This window comes from Diprion similis, chromosome 9, assembly GCF_021155765.1.
Source record: "Diprion similis isolate iyDipSimi1 chromosome 9, iyDipSimi1.1, whole genome shotgun sequence".
Lineage (NCBI taxonomy): Eukaryota > Metazoa > Arthropoda > Insecta > Hymenoptera > Diprionidae > Diprion > Diprion similis.
The window spans coordinates 2,579,141-2,598,646 of NC_060113.1; the positions used below are offsets into that span (position 1 = coordinate 2,579,141).

At 41.0% G+C, this 19,506-nt stretch overlaps 5 protein-coding genes across 5 annotated transcripts in view; 3 read left to right on the top strand and 2 right to left on the bottom strand.

Moving 5' to 3' along the window:
* Positions 1 to 1,016: 1,016 nt before the first annotated feature.
* On the top strand, positions 1,017 to 3,978 carry LOC124410268 (trypsin-7-like). Its single transcript, XM_046888497.1, has 7 exons — positions 1,017 to 1,077; positions 1,732 to 1,808; positions 2,541 to 2,632; positions 2,931 to 3,072; positions 3,175 to 3,282; positions 3,568 to 3,708; positions 3,817 to 3,978. Exons 1-7 carry the CDS (start codon positions 1,017 to 1,019, stop codon positions 3,949 to 3,951), a joined length of 756 nt encoding a protein of 251 aa, XP_046744453.1. The 3' UTR covers positions 3,952 to 3,978.
* Positions 3,979 to 9,494: 5,516 nt separating this feature from the next.
* LOC124410593 overlaps positions 9,495 to 19,506 on the top strand; it is a 55,343-nt gene continuing 45,331 nt past the window's right edge. Inside the window, exon 1 of the mRNA XM_046889085.1 lies at positions 9,495 to 9,608. The gene's annotated coding sequence lies outside the window, so the exon portion shown is untranslated. The remainder of the gene's footprint in view (positions 9,609 to 19,506) is intronic.
* On the top strand, positions 9,966 to 11,216 carry LOC124410602 (meiosis-specific nuclear structural protein 1-like). Its single transcript, XM_046889094.1, has one exon. It carries the CDS (start codon positions 9,988 to 9,990, stop codon positions 11,197 to 11,199), a length of 1,212 nt encoding a protein of 403 aa, XP_046745050.1. The 5' UTR covers positions 9,966 to 9,987; the 3' UTR covers positions 11,200 to 11,216.
* Positions 12,941 to 15,543, bottom strand: LOC124410597 (probable cytochrome P450 6a13). Its single transcript, XM_046889089.1, has 4 exons — positions 14,576 to 15,543; positions 14,271 to 14,492; positions 13,942 to 14,193; positions 12,941 to 13,847 (listed from the first exon to the last, which is right to left on the bottom strand). Exons 1-4 carry the CDS (start codon positions 15,450 to 15,452, stop codon positions 13,669 to 13,671), a joined length of 1,530 nt encoding a protein of 509 aa, XP_046745045.1. The 5' UTR covers positions 15,453 to 15,543; the 3' UTR covers positions 12,941 to 13,668.
* On the bottom strand, positions 17,435 to 19,464 carry LOC124410596 (probable cytochrome P450 6a13). The gene is made up of 4 exons (XM_046889088.1): positions 18,489 to 19,464; positions 18,184 to 18,405; positions 17,855 to 18,106; positions 17,435 to 17,775 (listed from the first exon to the last, which is right to left on the bottom strand). Exons 1-4 carry the CDS (start codon positions 19,363 to 19,365, stop codon positions 17,594 to 17,596), a joined length of 1,533 nt encoding a protein of 510 aa, XP_046745044.1. The 5' UTR covers positions 19,366 to 19,464; the 3' UTR covers positions 17,435 to 17,593.

A 19,506-nucleotide genomic window follows, 5' to 3' on the forward strand; every position in this document is an offset into this window, starting at 1 on the left:
AAGTGAACTGTGGTGGGCCTCGTTCCCTCTTATCCCCGAAAAGGGAAATTTCTATCCGGGCGTAAACAGCGAGCTCGAATTTCATCTCGTGCTGAAAGCAGATCGAATCGAAGAGTGTTTCTTGCCGATTTTGCAATACGGCGATCCTGTGATCGAGGCAAGGAAGATTAAAGTGAAAAGGACCTCAGATCCATTCTATCGAATCAATCTCAATAGTTAAAATAATTTCAGTCATTCGTTTGATTAGCAGTCGAGCGAAGAACCGTGAAACTTAAAGTTCCGATTACTTCCTGCGGATGAAAGGGAGGAAGAAATGAAATCTCACTTTTTCAAGTTACCCTTGGAGTTTCGTTATTATTAAATCTTCTTCTCAAGTGCAGGGTAAAATTTATTTCGGTCTATCGACCGGTTACTTCAAAGTTTATCGCCCAGCCAATATTGCAACGCAATTCTTCTCCAACCGCAAGCACATTGTGAAGCTCGCTTAAAGAGCACCTTTCATCTCGAACTTGCAGTTATTAACTCCTGTCCACTTTATAACTTTATTCAAAGATGCGTAGAAAATTATTCGCCGAAGAAAATCTGGTTTTATAGATTTTTCAAGTACCCGAACAACGATTTTAATCTTGTCCCTCCGATTTCAATGCAAAATCTAACAGTTATCAAATACAGTATGATAAAAAAAAAAATTGAAACTTTGTCCGCAAGACGATTGATCATCAGCAGCTAAATCAATATCTCTTGAATGAAATTTTAACTATCGTGTAAAAAAGCGTTTAAATTTTCCTTTGCCTAAAGACCTAAATCCGTATATATTATATAGCCCAGCAGCCCATCAAGCTGCTCGAGCTTTTAAAGATAAAAATTGATGGCATAACATACGGTTGCTTCATTCTTATCGGCGATAAGAGCATCAGAGTGGTGATGAAAAAGAAAAACAAGTAAGGGGTTCAAGGTCAGGGAATAATTTCAGATTGGAAATAAAATCGTGATATTCTCTCAGTGTTACTCGAAACATGAAGTCGTCGCTGATATCCGCCGCCACCTTCGCCCTGATCTGGGTTTCACTTGTCGAAGGTACTTACCTACCTACGTGTTGCACAACAATTCATAAATCACTGCAAAAAGGTTATTCGAAACGCGATCACGTGCGTCTTGCCAGGATTATACCCGCCGTCTTTATCGCCCCGAGTTTAGGAGGCATAAAAAATTGCTCACCCTCGCGTGGCAAAGCTTGCAGACGTGACGTGGTGTTCTGCTCGTAAAATCTAAACTCTGAGCAATTGGTCAAACCTCTCGTTTCAACCTCGCGTCTGTCCGTCGGATGTGAAATTAGTGTCAAGTGTTAATTAGGTATGTGAATCAAAAATTTCGTTACATTTTATCAGATCCATCAAATGGAATGTCGAAATAAAATAATCGATTCGTATTTTTTTTTTTTTTTTTTTTTTTTTTTTTTTCTGAAATTGCGATATTTTTGTTAATGAACATCGAATTGATAATAATAAAAAACAAAAAAAAAAAAACGTAAGTCTCAATTATTCTCGCTGAAGAACCTGACGGAATTTTTTATCCAAATACCTAATTCGTTTTGCAGAAAACAATCGAGTTTAATCGTTCTCAAAAAATTCTCATACCGAGTTCATTTCAAGAGCCGAACTGATGGAAATAATGCAAAATAATTTATCAATTCTGAGCAATTTTATTCATTAATTTTAGCTTGGTTTCTAGCCGAACCATCGAACCCTGAAGCCAATGGCCGACGAGTGATCCGTGCGTCAGTAGAAATTACAGAAACGCCGTACATTGTGAGTATAACAATTAGCTAATTCGATTGAGCCAATATATTTCTTCAAGTACCAACTCGAGTCTGGCTCACAAAGTTCTGCCCACAACTTAGAACCTGTCAAACTGCAGTAACTTTAAGAAGGAAAATATTATCAACAGAGTTGTTTTTATTTCGAGGTAATCACAGGTGTAAGATTCAGTTAATGTTTGAAGAAATGCGTTTAAGTAGAGGAGAGGGGGGCAAAGTGGGCCCCTGGGGGCAGAGTGGGAACCTTAAAATTTTTTATACCTGAAAAAATTGGAGGCTAAGTGGGCCCCCTGAAATTTTTTAAATAACAAGGGATAAAATTAATCACCTCGACTTTTTATTGAATATGAATTATTCGGAAATCATTAACTCGAGTAATTGCACAGCTCGTAACGCAAAAGGTTTGAAGTTGCGTTTTACTCTCAACTCGTAAAAGTGAAATAATTTTTGAAACTTGAATTTACGATTACTTTTCTCTCGAGAAAGCTAAATAATAATTTAACATAATTGTTCGTATGAAAAGTAAACATTTTATTCTGATTTTAGGCATTATTTTCTTAAGGCTCCCACTTTGCCCCACCCTACTTTACACACGTGTAAGTCACTCTCACCACACAACAGGATGATATTATATATAGTATACGAATATGCCAGAAGCTGGGTTGGTTTTTGGAAATTAATATGAACCCTAATTCGGAATTTAATCCAAGCGTTCCATGTCTAGACTCAAATTCGAAAAGCTGATGGCAGTTTAATCTGCACTGGAGCCATTCTCAACTTTCTCTACATCCTAACGACGGCCAGCTGCGTAAACGGGTGAGACACTGTATCTCCTAATATCTCGTGTCTAATACACAAAGACCTGAAATATCTCATCTAATCCACAAAGATTATCTTCAAATTGGAAGGAAACGTCAATACGAGAACCCAAGACTCTCTGTCGAGCCTTTCATCTGATAATTTTCACCACTCAACCCTAATAATTTCTCTCTCTCAACTCTTTCTAACTCTTTTTAATCCCGCTCTTGAGCAAAACTCGGAAATTTGTTATCTTACGTGATCGAATCTGCTGGCTTCAGGAGGATCACCTTTGAACTTGAATATCGAATTACAGATACGAAGCGCAGGATCTAACCGTCGTTGTTGGCTCGGCTAGTTTTCATGGCGAGACTTCTTATTCTCTCAGAAATATTCTCAGTCACGAAGATTTCGTTCCGATTGACGGGCATCGTCTCAACGACATCGCAATGCTCAAGGTGAAGGTTTTTCTTCCACTATTTTTTTATACCATTTATATTTGTAGATTTTTGAAAAAGAAATCAAACTATAATGTTGCCCTGAACTTTCTTGCCTTTCAGTTGGCCAGTTATCTCAGGTACAACTCAGCCGTTCGTCCAATTCCAATCCCTGATATACACGAGACCGAAATTGGCCAGGAAGGCTCGACTGCCGTGGCGTCTGGATGGGTGAGAATTGCTTTTGCATATCGGTCAACGTAAATCTCGATCACGATGCATTTTTTTGAATCACTTTTGTCCAAACTAACCAGTGAAATCTTCTCAAATCGTCTGAAAAATATCTCCTTTAAATATTTTGAAAACATGAAAGAAAAAATGGAAAGTTTGTTAAAAGGATCTCAAAGCTTACTCAACGAACGATTTTACGAATCAATTCTTTTTACCTTTCTTGAAACAATAAAATTCTCCACTTCCTTCACAGTTTCGTATCTACTTATTTTTTCACTTTTACAGAGTGCTTCCAGCATGCTGAAAAAAATCAGGCAAGTCATAAACGGCGTCAACGAATGTCGACGATCTTACGCATCTCTTGGGGTATCGGTGAACGACGATTACATTTGCGCAACAACCGACGTCTCCGAAAATGACGAGCATGTAAGTCTCCACTGTGCTTATCCGACTCGATATGAATATTGGTGAAGGTAAAAAGGATTTTGGAAACCAACATTGTTCTTCGAACTAATCAAAGCTCCATTTTCGAAGGGCAACGACGGTTCTTCTTTGGTCCAGGATTCAAAATTAATCGGTCTCAAGTCTTGGTGGACTTCTGGATTCCCTGACGTTTACACTCGAGTGGCTCATTACCGTGAATGGATCGAGGAAAACAATCTCGCATAAGATCCAAAATGTAATTACAAGTTTAATTTCTTCATGTCAAAATAAAATATTTCGCCAAAATAAAACTCGAACTATGTTCATGCAATTGGATTTTCCTTTTCTCTCCTCCCCAAATGTTCGAAGGGAGAAATTCCGTTCGAAAGTTGACCAGAGTATCTTCTTACCAATCCAAAAGTTTCGATTTCGATCTGAACTCATGAGATGGAACGCGAGTGACGTTAGAAATAATACAGAAAAGAGAAAAAAATAATGAAATTCCAAAATGCTTTTCGGAAAGAAATACTTTCCGCACGCAGAAGACAAATCCGTCTTGCTTCCAGCTAACCCTGAGGGTGGCTATACGTTTTTGCCGCTTGGGGAACGCTTTTTATTTTCAGACACATGCCGCCTGTGCGAATGTAATAATACAAGAGACGAGTGTCAAAACGCCGACGGAGTTCTCTCGCGTGAATTCTTCCTTTCTCGCTCGAGCATGAAACATATGTGTGCCCGTACGTATATGACGATGGAAACAGAGAAAAGGGTGAAATTTCAAACCCCATTACCTCTCTGTCGCCCGGCAGAGTCGAGGGAGTGATATTGTAAATTCGAGCAATCCGTCAACGTCGTGATCATCTCCGACCGTTTTTTCCATAACATAATCGCCAATAAAGAACGACAAGAATGTTTCATCGATTCCGGTCCATCGCAAACGCGAAAAACTTGTCGAAAATCAGACCCATTCGCAGTTTTTATAATTGCTGTGAAATCATCGAAGGCTGCTAGCTTTTATAAATAAATTATTTTCCTGTTCTTAATTGTTTCCCCTCGTTTAAAGGAACTCCATCAAGATTCTTTGAACTACATTTCTCTCCTGTCACAGGAGGGGGAAATTCTTTGGATCCTTATCGAATTCCCGTATCTCGATTGAGTTTTCTCGCTGAAAAAAATGTATAAACGCTGCATTATTAATTTCCGGTTAATAAATAAATACGAAATTTGAGAATCTCGTTGATTCGTCGTTCGTGTGTGACGAATAATTCAATTCGCATGAATATTATGCAACGGTTGTTACATTGCACATTATGCCCTGCAGGGGTTCTGAAGTCGATTATATTCTCAAGTTCAGAGTCTAGTTCCACTTAATCTCTGAACCGACTTCATAGCGTAATGACTACGGGTTTCTTTTACTGCCGTCGTAAATTATCCCCGTCGACGATGCCCAGAATTACTCTTCGAGAATTATAGCGATAAAATTGCTAGCCATCAACCAAGGTTTCGACGGGCGGTAGTCAGAAGTGGCATCAACGTAGTTATCGACGTTTTCGAGATAAGCTTTACGGCGAAACGCAGATGTACACATTCCTCTTCCTATCCGAATTTATATGCCGCGCATATCTACCGCATAAAATATCCGGCAATAGAAATCGGAATCAGAAAGTCTTCGGGTTAACGATCACACTTCTGGCGCTGCCTTATCGGAGGAGAAGAAAAAAATCAGGAGGAATATATAAAGGTATAAAATTTTTACGAGAATTAAGACCGGTAAAAAAAATCTTATGTCATATTATTATATTACGATTTTCAGAAAATAATCATCATGAAAACAAAAATTTTATCTTACGATAGTTAACGATTACACTCATTTTCAATATCTTTTTCTTTTTTTCTTTCTCTATTTCTTATTAGATGATTAGATTAGAAGCGAAAAAAAAATGAAAAGTTTTTTTAGGCGTAAAAAATTAACCGAAAATTGAGTTGCTGATTGAGTTTTATCTACTAGCTTATCCTGGACCTCTATATTTAGAGAAATTATTTCCGTGTCACCGCACGTTGTGCCCTTTTTTACACTCGAATGGAATTGCTTTGGAACAATGAAAACGCGTTAGCCACGGAACAATTAACATAATATTTAGCCCCGCTTCGACTACCATAGATGATAATACGATGACGCGAGGTGAGCCGATCGATTTCACGTTGTTGAGAAAATCTTTTTACCAAAGCAAAATTAAATTTTTCAAAGATTTATCCACGAGAATTCGAATCTGCTGTGATTTCCTTTGCGTTTTTTTGTCATACTCAATTTATGTATTACGATAAAAAATATTTATAGATATTTTTCATAAACAATAATAATACGCTGATGCTTTTTTTTTTCGTAGTGGATAAAACGAACTACTTTTCTTTAGATTATTTTTTCGAACTGATGAAAATCTCCACCTTTTGAATTATTAATATGGTAAACAAATTCTCAGAGCAAACATCAGTGAGTGAATGGCTGCAGTGAGATAATGAATATAAAATGTGCTACAGGATTCTGATAATAAAATACAACGTTTCTCCGTTATATCCTATATTCATACCGTGTTTCCGTGATTTTTTTTTCCTTCGTTTTTTTTTTCCTTTTGCGAGTCAGTTCCGCATAAGCATGGTAGGAAAGTAATATACATATAGTACTTCTGCAGCATCTTCTCGTCTTCTTTCATTTATTACTTTTTTTTTTTTTTCTTTGTCAAACTCTATTTCACGCTTCTTTTGAGGGTAGTTTTACCGATAATTCTCTATAAGTATACATGCAATAACGATTGGAGCGAGAATAAACGGAGCGAAATATCCGGGTCATTGGTTTTTAGTAAAGTTTGCAAAGTTACGCGAATCTCTATTGAAAAAACTACAGTGGATTGCTGCAGGTGCAGTAGTTTACAGGCACTTAAGTAAATTGGCGAAAAGCTGCTGCGAATGTTTTGCATATAATAGTTGAACGGGAGATAACCATCTATGCAAAATAATTTCCTCGTAATTATTCAACCGTCCGCATTAAGTAAACAAAGTACAAAAACAATATGCAATTGATACTTGACAAAGAAATTTTTGCAAGTACACGATGATTTGAATTCAAACTACCTGCCATTTTTGGAATTTTTTCCATCTGTAGGTATAAGGTACACCGAATCGTCATTTGTTCTAGAGAAATTATGCATTTTGGAACAACGTTTCTCTTTTTGCGAAAAAAAAAAAAAAAAAAAAAAAAAAGATTCTACAAAAATTATTTCAACTATGTGAAGTTCTGTTTTACTTTTTGAGCCTTAATTTTAACACTTGTTGTTTAAGTAACTCTGTAATTTGACTGTAAAATTGACTAGTAAAAATCGCAAAGCATTTAAGCAGGAAGTACAAAACGAAGTGAAAAAAAAAAAATGAAAATAAAAAAACAAACAAATATTTGAATAAAAAACAAAGCTGAATATTTTGGAATAATTTCGTCAACATGCCGAATCCTATCCTCCTGTTAATGTTCCGGGTTCGAACAATGAAGGAAAAGAGGAGGATGGATGTTCAATATATGCGTAAATGAAACGCAAGAAGAAATGGAAAGAGCCAATTACGCGAGGACTGAAACCGATGTTCCTAGATTATACAGGCCAACAAGGCGAAAGCTAAACTGCGGGAACAACGCCAAGGGGACGTGCCACATGAATTAGGAACAAGGTTCAGAGACCCGAGCCAATGAATTATTATGGAGCATATGGCCGACCCATCAGGACTCCGCGTCTCCCACGGGCCCCGAATTTCGGCCTGAGGAATACGCCCTTCACCTTTCGAGGGCTCCGATGCCCTGGTCCTCTTTCTCTTCCTCTTATTTCTTTCTTTTCCCTCAGGCGACGATGGGGAAAAAATAAAGGCAACACCGAAAGACATCGATCTGTATATACCCGAAGCCTTTTACGCTGCAGAGTGTGCGGCACGAGTCCTGATACTTTAATATTGATACCCCGATACGGTTATCAGGGTATGAGGTTGCGTATTTCGTCGGTTACATGGACATCTGTATCGGGTATGTACTGGTAGTAATCGATGTTGGCTTCACGTTGCTTCTCGATGAACTGACCGAATAGAGTCTCGTGGTCTAGCCTAGGCTAGTTTGGACGATTTATATTGATGACAATTACGACCGCCCATGGGGGCAATATACGACAAACCGATTATTAGAATCGCTTGTTTAGATGAATTATTATTGTTATTAATCGACATTTTGGGCAATCGTTGAATGTGATTAAAATATTTCTAGTTTTTATTTTGCTTTTTTTTTTATTATCATCAGCGCTTTCGCATCGATATTGTGAATTTATTGAGAATGTTTCAAACTTCGTTGATAATAAAGGCTGTAGTTGAATTTATGCTTATATCTAAACTTTTCAGAAAGAATTACTACTCGATACGCGAATATTAATGCCGACATTGATAATCTATCTCTTTTTATTTCTAACGATAATTTTTTAAATTTCTATTCGGTAGGTTTTATTGTCCTATATTATTGTTACGTTATTTGCGTTTTGATACTTGATCCTATCCAGTGATCGAACTTGAGCAACTACTTGTTTCAAGAGTATCAAATAATATTACATCGATCTGCGCAGGTGTATCGAATGTTTCATGGTTAGTTGAACTGGTTGACGATTTTTTTTTTTTTTTTTTTTTTTTTTTTTCACCCTTTAACGATTTTTTCCTGTTCGCCAGAGGCCATTAAACGATACGTTATCTTTATTACGGTTAATGGTAATGGACAGTTAAGTGTCCGTGTCAGCTTCTGCAGCTTGACGGAAATCAAATCGATTCAGCACTTTGCATACATTAGGTGATTTATTCATCGGTTGAATAAATTCGTCGATTTCGATAAACGATTTTACTCTTAAACTGTAAAAGGAACACGTAATTTAACGACGATGTTTCTCAAAAGTCAGCAAATCTTGATTGTACGCACAATTTTGTATAAACAAGTGTGAAAATTTATTATCTCTTTCTTTATAAAAATCATCGATATACCACGCACTTTTTAAAAAAGAGAAAAAACGGTTCTCAAATAACTTTGACAAGCGAAAATACGATCTCAAAATATCGTGATCAAAGACTATCCTATTAAAACGGTGGTAAACTACGATCCTCGTGGGATCGTTGTAAAATATAATTGATAAAATTTCAAAAAATATTAATTTTTTTAAAAACGCATTTCTGAGCTACTTTTCGCGCTTTCGGCGTTCCCTCGAAGGATCAAAAATCGAGGCTGACGAAACATCGTCGTATTTGAGAGATCTCGGTTCTCTCGTTCGGCCGACCCCCAGAGTACCTCTTCGTCTGTAACCCTCCGGACATAACGCGTGCGGTAAACGCGTCTACCTGGCGGCTCGTCGAGGAACCTGAACCCACCGGCGGGATTAGTTCAAAGCGACTACGGAGTTTCCCCATGCCAAGCCCACAGGATGGCGAGCCGGTTAGTACGACCTGATCCGTTGCCGAGTAAACATTGGTTTTGCGCCGTGGAGCCCGAAGCGGAAAGAGAATCGTTGCGTGTCTGGCACGCGGTTGTGAAATTCGCATTTTTTTGATTCCGCATCTCGCCTTCCGTTTTGAATATCGGAATTGGAATCCCGTGCTTCCGAAATTCGAAAACAATCATGTATTTCTCTACACTTAATGGACTGTGCAATCTCAGTTCTGTGATTCAATAATAATACCTGTGCGTGTGACGAGTGTCTGTGTGTGTTTGTGATTTTTTTATTTCTTTCTTTTTCTTATTTTTTCATTTTATGTGATAAGCCATATTTATGGTGTTCCGTCAGTGTGTATAAGGGATTATTTATCATCACGCTTGTTGCGGTTTGCGTCGGCTGTATATTTAGGTAAGACGCGATGAAAGAATTATTTGAAGTCCTTTTTTTTTTATACGCAACGTACAGAAACAACGGTGAGATTTCACCGACGCGACGTGAAAATCATAATATGTAAGAGTAAAAAATGAGAAACCAATTCAATCGTTTAAATATAGTCCACTGCGTGTACAGAGTTCGGTTAATTTTTGGCCGGAGTGTTCACTGTCTTGTTCAAAAATCGCGCGGGAATTTGAAAAATTCAATTTTTTCTCCATTGAAATGATGGTAAAAAATTTTGACCCTTGTTTTTTTCTTTTTTTTTTTCTTGTTTTTTGCTCTCTCATATCTTCTGTTGCAGGCCAATGGTATCGAAAATATAACCGGACTCTGTACACAGGCGTTGATCGAAATGGAGGGTGTAAAGAAAAACGGAAAAGGCGCTAAGCGTTACGCGCGCGTCGGCGATATTCGTGATTCTAACAAGGACCTGAGGCAGTTGGAGGCGGCACTGCGCGAGGCGTACGTGGCGAAGGAGTTGCGAGCTCAACTCTGCGAGGCGGAGGCTGAGCGACTCGGGGAGCGAGCTCGAGATCGAGCTCAAGGTGAGGCGCTACGGCGGGTCGCTGAGGAGGCGGCGAGGGCGTCGGAGGCGACAGCGAGGATCGAGAAATCGGTGAGAATTGGCTACGGGCTTGAGCTACGCGAGGCGGCGGCTGAGAGGGAGCGAAAGAGAATCGCGAGCCACGAGCTCGAGCTCAGGGAGTGCCGGATACTCGCGGAGGTTTCACGGGCCGTGGAGGAGGCTCGGGAGGCGGACAAAATTGCGGCGAAGCTCGAGCTCGCCCAGAGAACAGCGCGCGAGCTACGTGTGTTCACTGAAATTAAAGAGATCCGCCGCAGTCAGGAGGCGGAGGCTGCAGCTGTGGAGCGACTCAGAGAGCTCGAGTACGTAGCGGAGGTTGAACGGAGGACCGAGGCGCTTCGCATGGCCAGAGATGAGCGCGAGCTCGCGCGAGCCACGGTTATTGAGGCCGTTGCAAAGGGCCTATTGGAGGCGCGTGACCGGAAGTTGGAGCGGGAAGAGCTTCTGGCGGATCTTGTTGCCGAGGAGCGGTGGCTCTTGGAGGAGGCGAGGCTCCGCGAGGAAAAACAAAGGCGCAAGAGGGCCAGGGAGGAGGCTGCGGTTGAGCTCGAACGGCATCGCGTCATCGTCGAAGAACGGAGACTGCGCCACGCGATCGAGGAGGAGGAATTTGCTGCTGCTGTTATGCGTCGAGTCATGGAGGACAACAGGGTTCAGAGACTCACCGCTGAGGCTAGGAGACGAATCCAGATCGAGTATCGGCGCGGTCTTGAGCTCGTCATCGAAGAGCGTAGAGCCAGGCGAGCTCAGGAGGTGCTCAGGCTTCAAGAAGAACTTCGACTAGAAAGGGCGCGCAATGCTGCCATTGAGAAAGGCGTCAAGGAAATGCGTCGGATGCTGCTTAATCGTCACGCCGGAAACGTTGCCGAGTTTATTGCCGCCGGAGCGTTGAGCTCGGATGAACGCGCCGTCGTCGCCGCGATCATTGACACTCGCCCAAAAGACGGAGCTCAGAAGTCTGGAGTTCGAGCTGATTGAAGATCTCGTATTGTTATTTTTTAAACTTCTTTTTCTTCTCTTTTTACAAAGAGCTTGACTCTCTTCGGTGGAACGTGGGAGGCAAAGGATCAGAGAAACGATGCGATGGGTCAACTGCTGTGTGTTTTAATTACATTCCATGGGCTGGTTGGAGTGTCGATTGCACCAGTAGTAATCAATAACATATCTCAGGAAGGCGTGGAGAACCGGGAGAAGGATGGGTGCAAGGGCCTTAATGCCCGAGGCTTCAGCAGCCCCGATGAGAAATCGTCGGATGAGTTACGCAAGTGGTTGGTGTACCTACAAGCCTTCTCTCACGAGCTCGATATAGACAACGAAGAACCAGTCTGGAAACTATTACGGATGTATCATCGGTCCGATCTGCCTTCTCTCGATCGATCGGACAAATTGATTTAAATTTCACGTTTTCGCATCCCAGTTTGCGACAGGAATCACGCACATTTGTTGTCCGTCAGATTAGCGCCATTTGCATATCACACCCGTTACTCGTGGCGATTAACAATGTCAATAAAGCACTCCAGAAGTGGATAAAAAATGTCACCGATGTCATCTCGTTCATTACTGTTTAAAGTGCCTGTCACTTCTTTTTCTTATCTGCAATCCTGCCTTGCCGATAGAGTGATGTGGGTTCACAATGACGTTCTCGTTTCTGTTATACCTCTTTGCCAATCAACTATGGAACACCAACTCAGGATGCCTGGATATGTATAACCCAGGATGTGAGCAATTCGCCGATAGTCGTCACGCTTCCCTACCACTCGTAGCACCTGTCAACAGGTGCGAGGAACGACGTTACGAAGCTCCCAACCGTCGAGCTCCTTCAAGGACTCTTAAAGATTCTATCACTTCTGGGTGGCAATTAGTTTTAGCTCGTTTATAGACCTGCTCGGTCTTCCTGACGACCACTGCGATCGATCTATGTACAATGTGCTGATACATCCTTGTCGTGATAAGACTTATCAAGTTTTGGATTTTCCCTGCAACTAGAGAAAGTCGTATTTATAAGAATCCATGATACGTTGATAAGCTACCGCCATTTGTCGCGATGGATTAATTGATACCCTACCTCAGATTTCTTCAACTATTATTCTGATGTATTGATTCATTCGGCGGCCATCTTGATAAGTTAACACGGAATTACGCAGCTTATATATCGACGACATTAATTCAACGACGGAGAAGAATGATCTAATAGCGTCTAGTGAGATAAGTTTTGTATATGACAAGTGGTTATGAGGTTGAAAATTACAAGATAAGTGCAATTACGCAGTTACTTGTAAATCCAAGTTTTTATTGAATATGCGTAAGTCATTACTGGTTTTTTTCCCATTGTAACGTATCTTTTTTGGTGACATGATTTACGCCATGCAATTATTGCAAAACTGTAGAACAGTTGAAACATCCCGGAATCGATAAAGTGATATTTATTTTTCCACTTAGATATCAAGAATGCTCACGCGAATGATAAATGCTGCTTTTTTATCACGTATTTCGTTACAGTTGAATTTCTGCCAGACGATAGTGACAGTGTTCGAGGAAATACTGCATCTTTCATGCTCTTGAAGTCGTTAAATTATTTTTACTATAATAATGGACATATGAGCACATATAAATTGTTTAATTTTACTCTTATCACGCTTATCATAATCTGTAATATCTTATCAGATTTATTTTCGTACAGATTAACAAACACCAATAAGTTTACTCGGACGTTCGACACCAATGCGATTGTGATTGTTTACCCATTCTTGTCGTCACGAGATAATAGAGTGAGAAAGACTTTGGACAACGTGAATTGTGCAGTATCGAAGAATATATCAGAACAAAATCTTATCGTTTGTCCCAAGAGTTGATAATGAATAGTTTAGCGTTCAATTTCAATTATTTCGGTCACACGTAAGTAAAACGTGACAAGTTGTTTGCTTATTGCAAATTAGTTTTATTTCACGGAACTCGCCACATTCTATTTCGATGTAAAAAAATTTATGTAAGCAATAATAAAAATATTTTTCGAACAAATGTTTATCAAATAGCTGATTATGTATTTTCATTCCCCTCCTCAAAGGAAATAGTAATCAAGTTTTGCTTCTACTGATTGAATTTAACGATGACTTTTCTGGTTAAGAAGAATAGTGACAAGCCAAGATTTGCTTAAATCTCTTTAGCGCGTGAGCGTAATGATCGTTGAATATAGTATGATTTTGAAATATCTTGTGCATAAAAATCGTGATATACAAAGAATATTTCACATCACACTTTTCTTTCATCAAAATTTTTCGTATCAAAATGTATCAATAATATATATATATCGAACAGAGAATGTAGTTTTCAATGAGTCCGTTCGTTTCGGGATCACAATTTTACACTAAATAACATTCACTACGATTCCTATCCTGTAAAGCATAACTTTGCACTCGGTTATATCGGGCAGTCCAAGGGCTGATGACGTCACTTATCGTCTGCACCAATGCGAGCTGCTTTGATCCAAACTCCGCGTTCCGGGTAGAGGAATCGTGCGCCAAGTTTGAACTTAAGTGGATTCTGCGACTTCTCGCACAAGGAAAGCTTAAACTTGTCAATCACCTTGACAATACCGATTTTCGACTGTTGCTCGGCAAACCGAGAACCTGGAAAAAAATGGCGTTATAAAAATCATTGATCCTACGAGAATCATTTTCTTACTACGTCATCCGTGGAGGAGAAATGATGAAAGCGATTTACCTATACAATTTCTGGGCCCACCACCGAAGGGTATGTAAGTGTAGGGACGTCGGTTAGCCTTGGCTTCCTCGGTGAATCTCTCTGGGTCGAATTTCTCCGGGTCGGGGAAAAATTCCGGGTTGTGGTGGAAAGCGTAGATGGGGATGAGGCACTTTGATTCTGGTGGTAGCACCACGTTCGTCCCTGGGAGTTGGTAGGGCTTAACTGAGACTCGTTCGATTTGCGGAATGACTGGATACTTCCTTATTGTTTCTGAAAGAGTGACGCTATTTTTAAACGAGTGCTCACCGTAGATCGTAATTGTTTAATACTTGTAAATTCGATCGTACCTTGAAATACTTTGTCTAAATATTTCATGCCCTGCAAACCATCCCAGGTAATTTCTCCCTTGTTGGCGGCTTTCATCTCGCGAATTTCTTTCCTGAGACGATCTTGAATATCTTGGTGAACAGCCAGCTCGTGAAGGGCGTATCCAATCGTCGTGGAGCTCGTTTCAAAACCAGCTCCGAAAAAGACGTACGCTTGGGCTGTCAGGAGTTTGTCGTCGAACACTGTGAACAAGTACGAAGAAGTCTATGGGTACTGCTGAGACTCATGGGTGAAGGAACTACCAGGTAACTAAAACTTGACATACCTACGTCATCCTCGCCCAGCTGTTGGTCTGTGTTTTTAAGGTTCCTCAGAAGGTCTATGAAGTCGTGCCTCTGCACGTTGTTCTTCTCTCGGTATTCGAAGGCTTCTCTCACGATTCTAAGGAAGAACTCTTCGATGTCCGGTTGTGTCAGGGAGAGCTTCAATTTCTTGAACAACCACGGAGAACTGGCCTGAACCATAAGCGTTAATCGCGTCTTGAGTGAAACGCTGTCAGTGATCCTCCTTCCCATCTTACGAAAAGCTGCATCTTCGTCACTCAGCGAATTCATTTGAATCCCAAATACACAGGAGCCAATTACGTCCGTGGTGAACTTGGCGCTGACTTCCCTGGCCTCGAAGGGTTCATTTTTCCCAACCACCGTATCAAGGTATTTCTCCAAATCCTTTGCGCACTCCAAAAGTAGGTAATGCATGTGCTTCAGTCTCGCTGAAGTGAAGGTGGGGGTCAGCTTCGTCCTCACTCCCTTCCACATCTTTCCATCGAGCAAGGCTACATGCTGGGAGAGCGGATCCACCTCTGGATTGAAGGTCATCCCGCGGCTGGTCCAGGAGTCGAAATTCTTCACCATTATGTCCCGAAGTACATCTGGATCGACGAGGAACAATCTCGGTGAAAGAATTTCCCATACACCGCCGAATCTCTCTCCTTTTAACTTGCCAAACACTTCTTGGAGCAGTTCAGGCGTTGATTTCTTCTTGTTGATGACGTCGGCATAGGTGCCGAGATAGGATTCCGCCTTTACATACGGCACCCCTTTTCTTTCCCAGTAAGTAAACTGTCGGCGAATTAAAATGTAAACAATCGTCGCCAAACCGACCAACACTAGTCCCAGGTTAATTGCGATCTCGAAAAACATTGTCAAGCGGTTCCAAAAATTCACTTTATGATTTAAACTCCGTCCCACTTGGTCACAAGTAGGCAAACGAACCGTTCCCAGTGCTCGCTGCACTAAGAAAGATAAAACTGCCTTCGCTGGGCAGAGACCGGCAATATATGAGAGCGAAGGCTTCGTGCTTAGTCATGATGATTTCTGGTCTTCGATATTCGTGACGTCGCGTAGCTGTAACTCGGCGCTCTAAGATACGTACAGTGTAATGGTTCGTAGGACTAGACGCACACTATAACCATCGTCTAGCTTAGATTAAGACGGTTCAACGCTTTTATTTTTCATCGTGAAAAGCTTCTCTGTGCTTATTATTTTTCTGTTTCTGTTAATCTTGGCTGATTCTTGAATGACACATCTTGAGACCGCAGTCGCAATCAGTTAGATTTAGTCTTGAAAATTAATACCCAAAATTTCACACGTCCTGAATTTTGAGCATTGGCTGTTTGGGGAAAATTGATCAGACCATGTAACCGCCAGGGTTCGTTTCAGCATTGCCTGTTCATCTGTTATCGTATTATCAGGCCACTTTTTCTTTTATCATAGGAATCGTGAGTCGGCTGAAATAAAGATAAGTGGGTAGATATTGACGCGCAATAAGTATCCAATAATCCTCTATACGTCGGTAGCACTTTTTCCGTACTATTTTTAACCCAGTAGATGGTAGATGCACGACGTGATGAAGAAGGCTGAGGCCTCTTCAGCCTCCGGCTCTTCTCATCTCACAACAGGTCTGACCTTGTCTCAGCGTTTACATAATACGATCAGCCATCTCTCGGAACGTTCAAATATTTTGTTCTCACAGCTAGCATACCTTGTTCAAACTTTTTAGCATCGAGATCTGCCTTTTGCACTTGTTACTCGTTTCTTTTCGTTTACTCGTTAAAAGTCAAACTGACACGTGTAATAATAACTTGCAAGAAATTATGATAAGTATCGTCTACCTGATAACGTTGATGGTCTAATATGATTTAGATCAGTCGAAAACGAAAGGATTTTAGAATTTATTGACTAATATCTTGGAGAGTGGCATTCATTATTAAAAAATATAAGCGTTGGTCACATTCCATTCAAATACATCAAGCGCATCAAGGAATCATCCCGTTGGGTGCCCGTCATTGGAGGTCGTCATCATTCCTCTGAACCGTTTATCAGTAGATAAAAAATGTATCTGTCTCTTAGTTTTCGATGCATTTCAACATACATGAACTAGACAAAAATTGGAGGGGTTGACCTACTTAGGCTTCCTTGTAAGTAAAGATTGAGACTTGCCGTCAAAACTAGTTCCTTGTAACTTCGATTTTTGCTTACACATTGTTTTTCAGGGGTGAAGCGTTTCTGAAAATCAAGTGTCTCGTGGGTTAAACTTGAAACTCAACTCCCAGTTTATCTCTACTTTAAGGCTTAAAGATTTGAAATCTATTCCACGAATAGATGACTCTGCAAATTTTACGTCACCGCTGCACGTTCCACATTTCACTGCTGGACTGATTAGCGAAAAAAACTGATATAAAATTGATAATGCATTACCCGAAGTATGCATCAATCTCCATCTGGCAATCACTGTGAGCTTTTAATTTTTTTGATAACGTGTTGCTTTCTCACATTCCATTGAATCGGGGTTTTGCGGTTAATGCCTTTTTTTCTACACTTTTCTGCCTGTCTACCACTATCTTTAACACCTTTCCGATCCAGGTGTCTTACCTTTTTGACACGTATATTCACCTTTTATGGCATCATTTTTGAATGGTCTCGTGCGGACGATCGATACTCGATGAATTAACAAATCGATTTCTGCTAAAAAAGAAACTTTTAATGCTAATAATCACACTTCATTGTATTTACTTATTATACATCTTGTTTTATTACTTTCCGTTTTCGAAAAAAGTGATAAACACCCATCTTAATAGCTAATGGATTCTTCACCCAGAGACAATACAAAAGTATATTTTATGTACCGACATTTATGAAGGTTATTAAACCAAGAACGCAGTCTTTGTGGGCTCGTCGCAGGCTCACAATTTCAGTACAGTGTAAAACATTTACAACGAATCTTATTCGGTGACCTAGAACTTTACTCTCTATTATACAGAGCAGTTCAACGGCTGAGGATGTCACTTGTCGTTTGCACCAAGGGGAGTCATCTTGATCCAAAATCCGCCTTCTGGGACGAGAAATACTCCGGCACCATTTTTGTACTTGAGTGGATTTTGCGACTTTTCGCACAGAATAACCCTGAACTTGTCAATGATCGTGAGGATTCCGACTTTCGATTGTTGCTCGGCAAACCTTGAGCCTGGGAGAAAATAACGTGATTAAAATCATTGATCTCTAAGAGTAGTTTTACTTGAAATGATAACGGAAAAGTAATTCACCTATGCAAGTTCTGGGTCCGGTACTGAAGGGCATGAACGTGTAGGGAGTCTGTTGAGCCCTGCCTTCCTCGCTGAATCTTTCTGGGTCGAATTTACTTGGGTTAGGCCAGAATTCTGGGTCATGGTGGAGGGCGTAGATGGGTATGATGCACTTTGATCCTACCGGTAATACCACGTTTGTTCCTGGGAGTTCGTAGGGCCTCACTGAGACTCGTTCGAGTTGCGGAACGATAGGATGTTTCCTTAACGTTTCTGAAAAGGTGAGACTGTTTTTATTTTCATGCTCACCGTGGATCGTTAATCCATTAGAATCCAAAATCAGATCGTACCTTGAAACACCATGTCCAAGTATTTCATGCCCTGCAAACCGTCGAAGCTGATTTCATCATTATTGGCGGCTTTCATCTCGCGTAGTTCCTTGCGAAGACGGTCTTGAATATCTTGGTGAACGGCCAGCTCGTGCATGACGTATCCAATGGTCGTGGCGCTAGTCTCAAAACCGGCTCCGAAGAAAACGAACGCTTGGGCGGCAAGGAGTTTGTCATCAAACACTGTAAGCAAATTTGAAGGATACAAGGATGCTGCTGAGACTCATGGATGAAGAAGTTGCGAAATAACCGAAACCTTAACACACCTACGTCATCCTCGCTCAGCTTTTGGTCTGTGTTTTTGAGGTTCCTCAGAAGGTCTATGAAGTCGTGCCTCAGCACGTTGTTCTTCTGTCGGTATTCAAAGGCTTCCCTCGTGATTCTAAGGAAGAACTCTTCGACGTCCGGTGGTGTCAGGGAAAGCTTCAATTTGTGGAACAACCACGGAGAACTGCCCTGAAGCAGATGCACGAAACGACCCCAGTAGTTACCTTGATTACCCATCTTCCTTCCCATCTTACGAAATTCTGCGTCCTCGTCGTTCAACGAATTCATTTGGATCCCAAATACACATGAGCCAATTACGTCAGTGGTGTACTTGGCGCCAACCTCCCTGGCCTCGATGGGCTCATTTTTCTGAACCACCGTATCAAGGTACTTCTCCAAGTTCTTCGCGCACTCCAAAACAAGATAATGCATCTGCTTCAGTCTCGCCGAGGTAAAGGTGGGGGTCAGCTTCGTTCTCACTACCTTCCACTTTTTACCATCGAGCATGGCAATGTGCTGGGAGAGAGGATCCACCTCCGGATTCGAGGTCAACCCACGGTTGGACCAAGCGTCGAAATTCTTTACCATTATGTCTCTAACCATGTCCGGCGTGACGAGGAACAATCTCGGCGAAAAGAGTTCCCAAACACCACCGAAACTCTCTCCTTTAAACTTGACGTACAGTTCGCTGACCACTTCAGCTAAGGGCTTCTTCTTGCTAACGGCATCAGCATAAGTGCCTAAATAGGACTCAGGCTTTATATACGTCACGCCTTTTCTTTCCCAATAAGTATACTGTCGATGAATTAATATATAAGCGACCGACGCTAGGCCGATTAACACGAGCCCAAGATTAATTAGAAACTGAAGAAACATTGTTGATCGATAACAAATTCCGGTCTAATATCTAAACTGTAGTCTGCTGCTTCGTCACAGACAGAAAAATGAATGATTTCCAGTGCTCGTTGCGCCGGCAAAGATAAAGCTGCTCTCGCCTGGCGGAAGCCGGAAATTTAT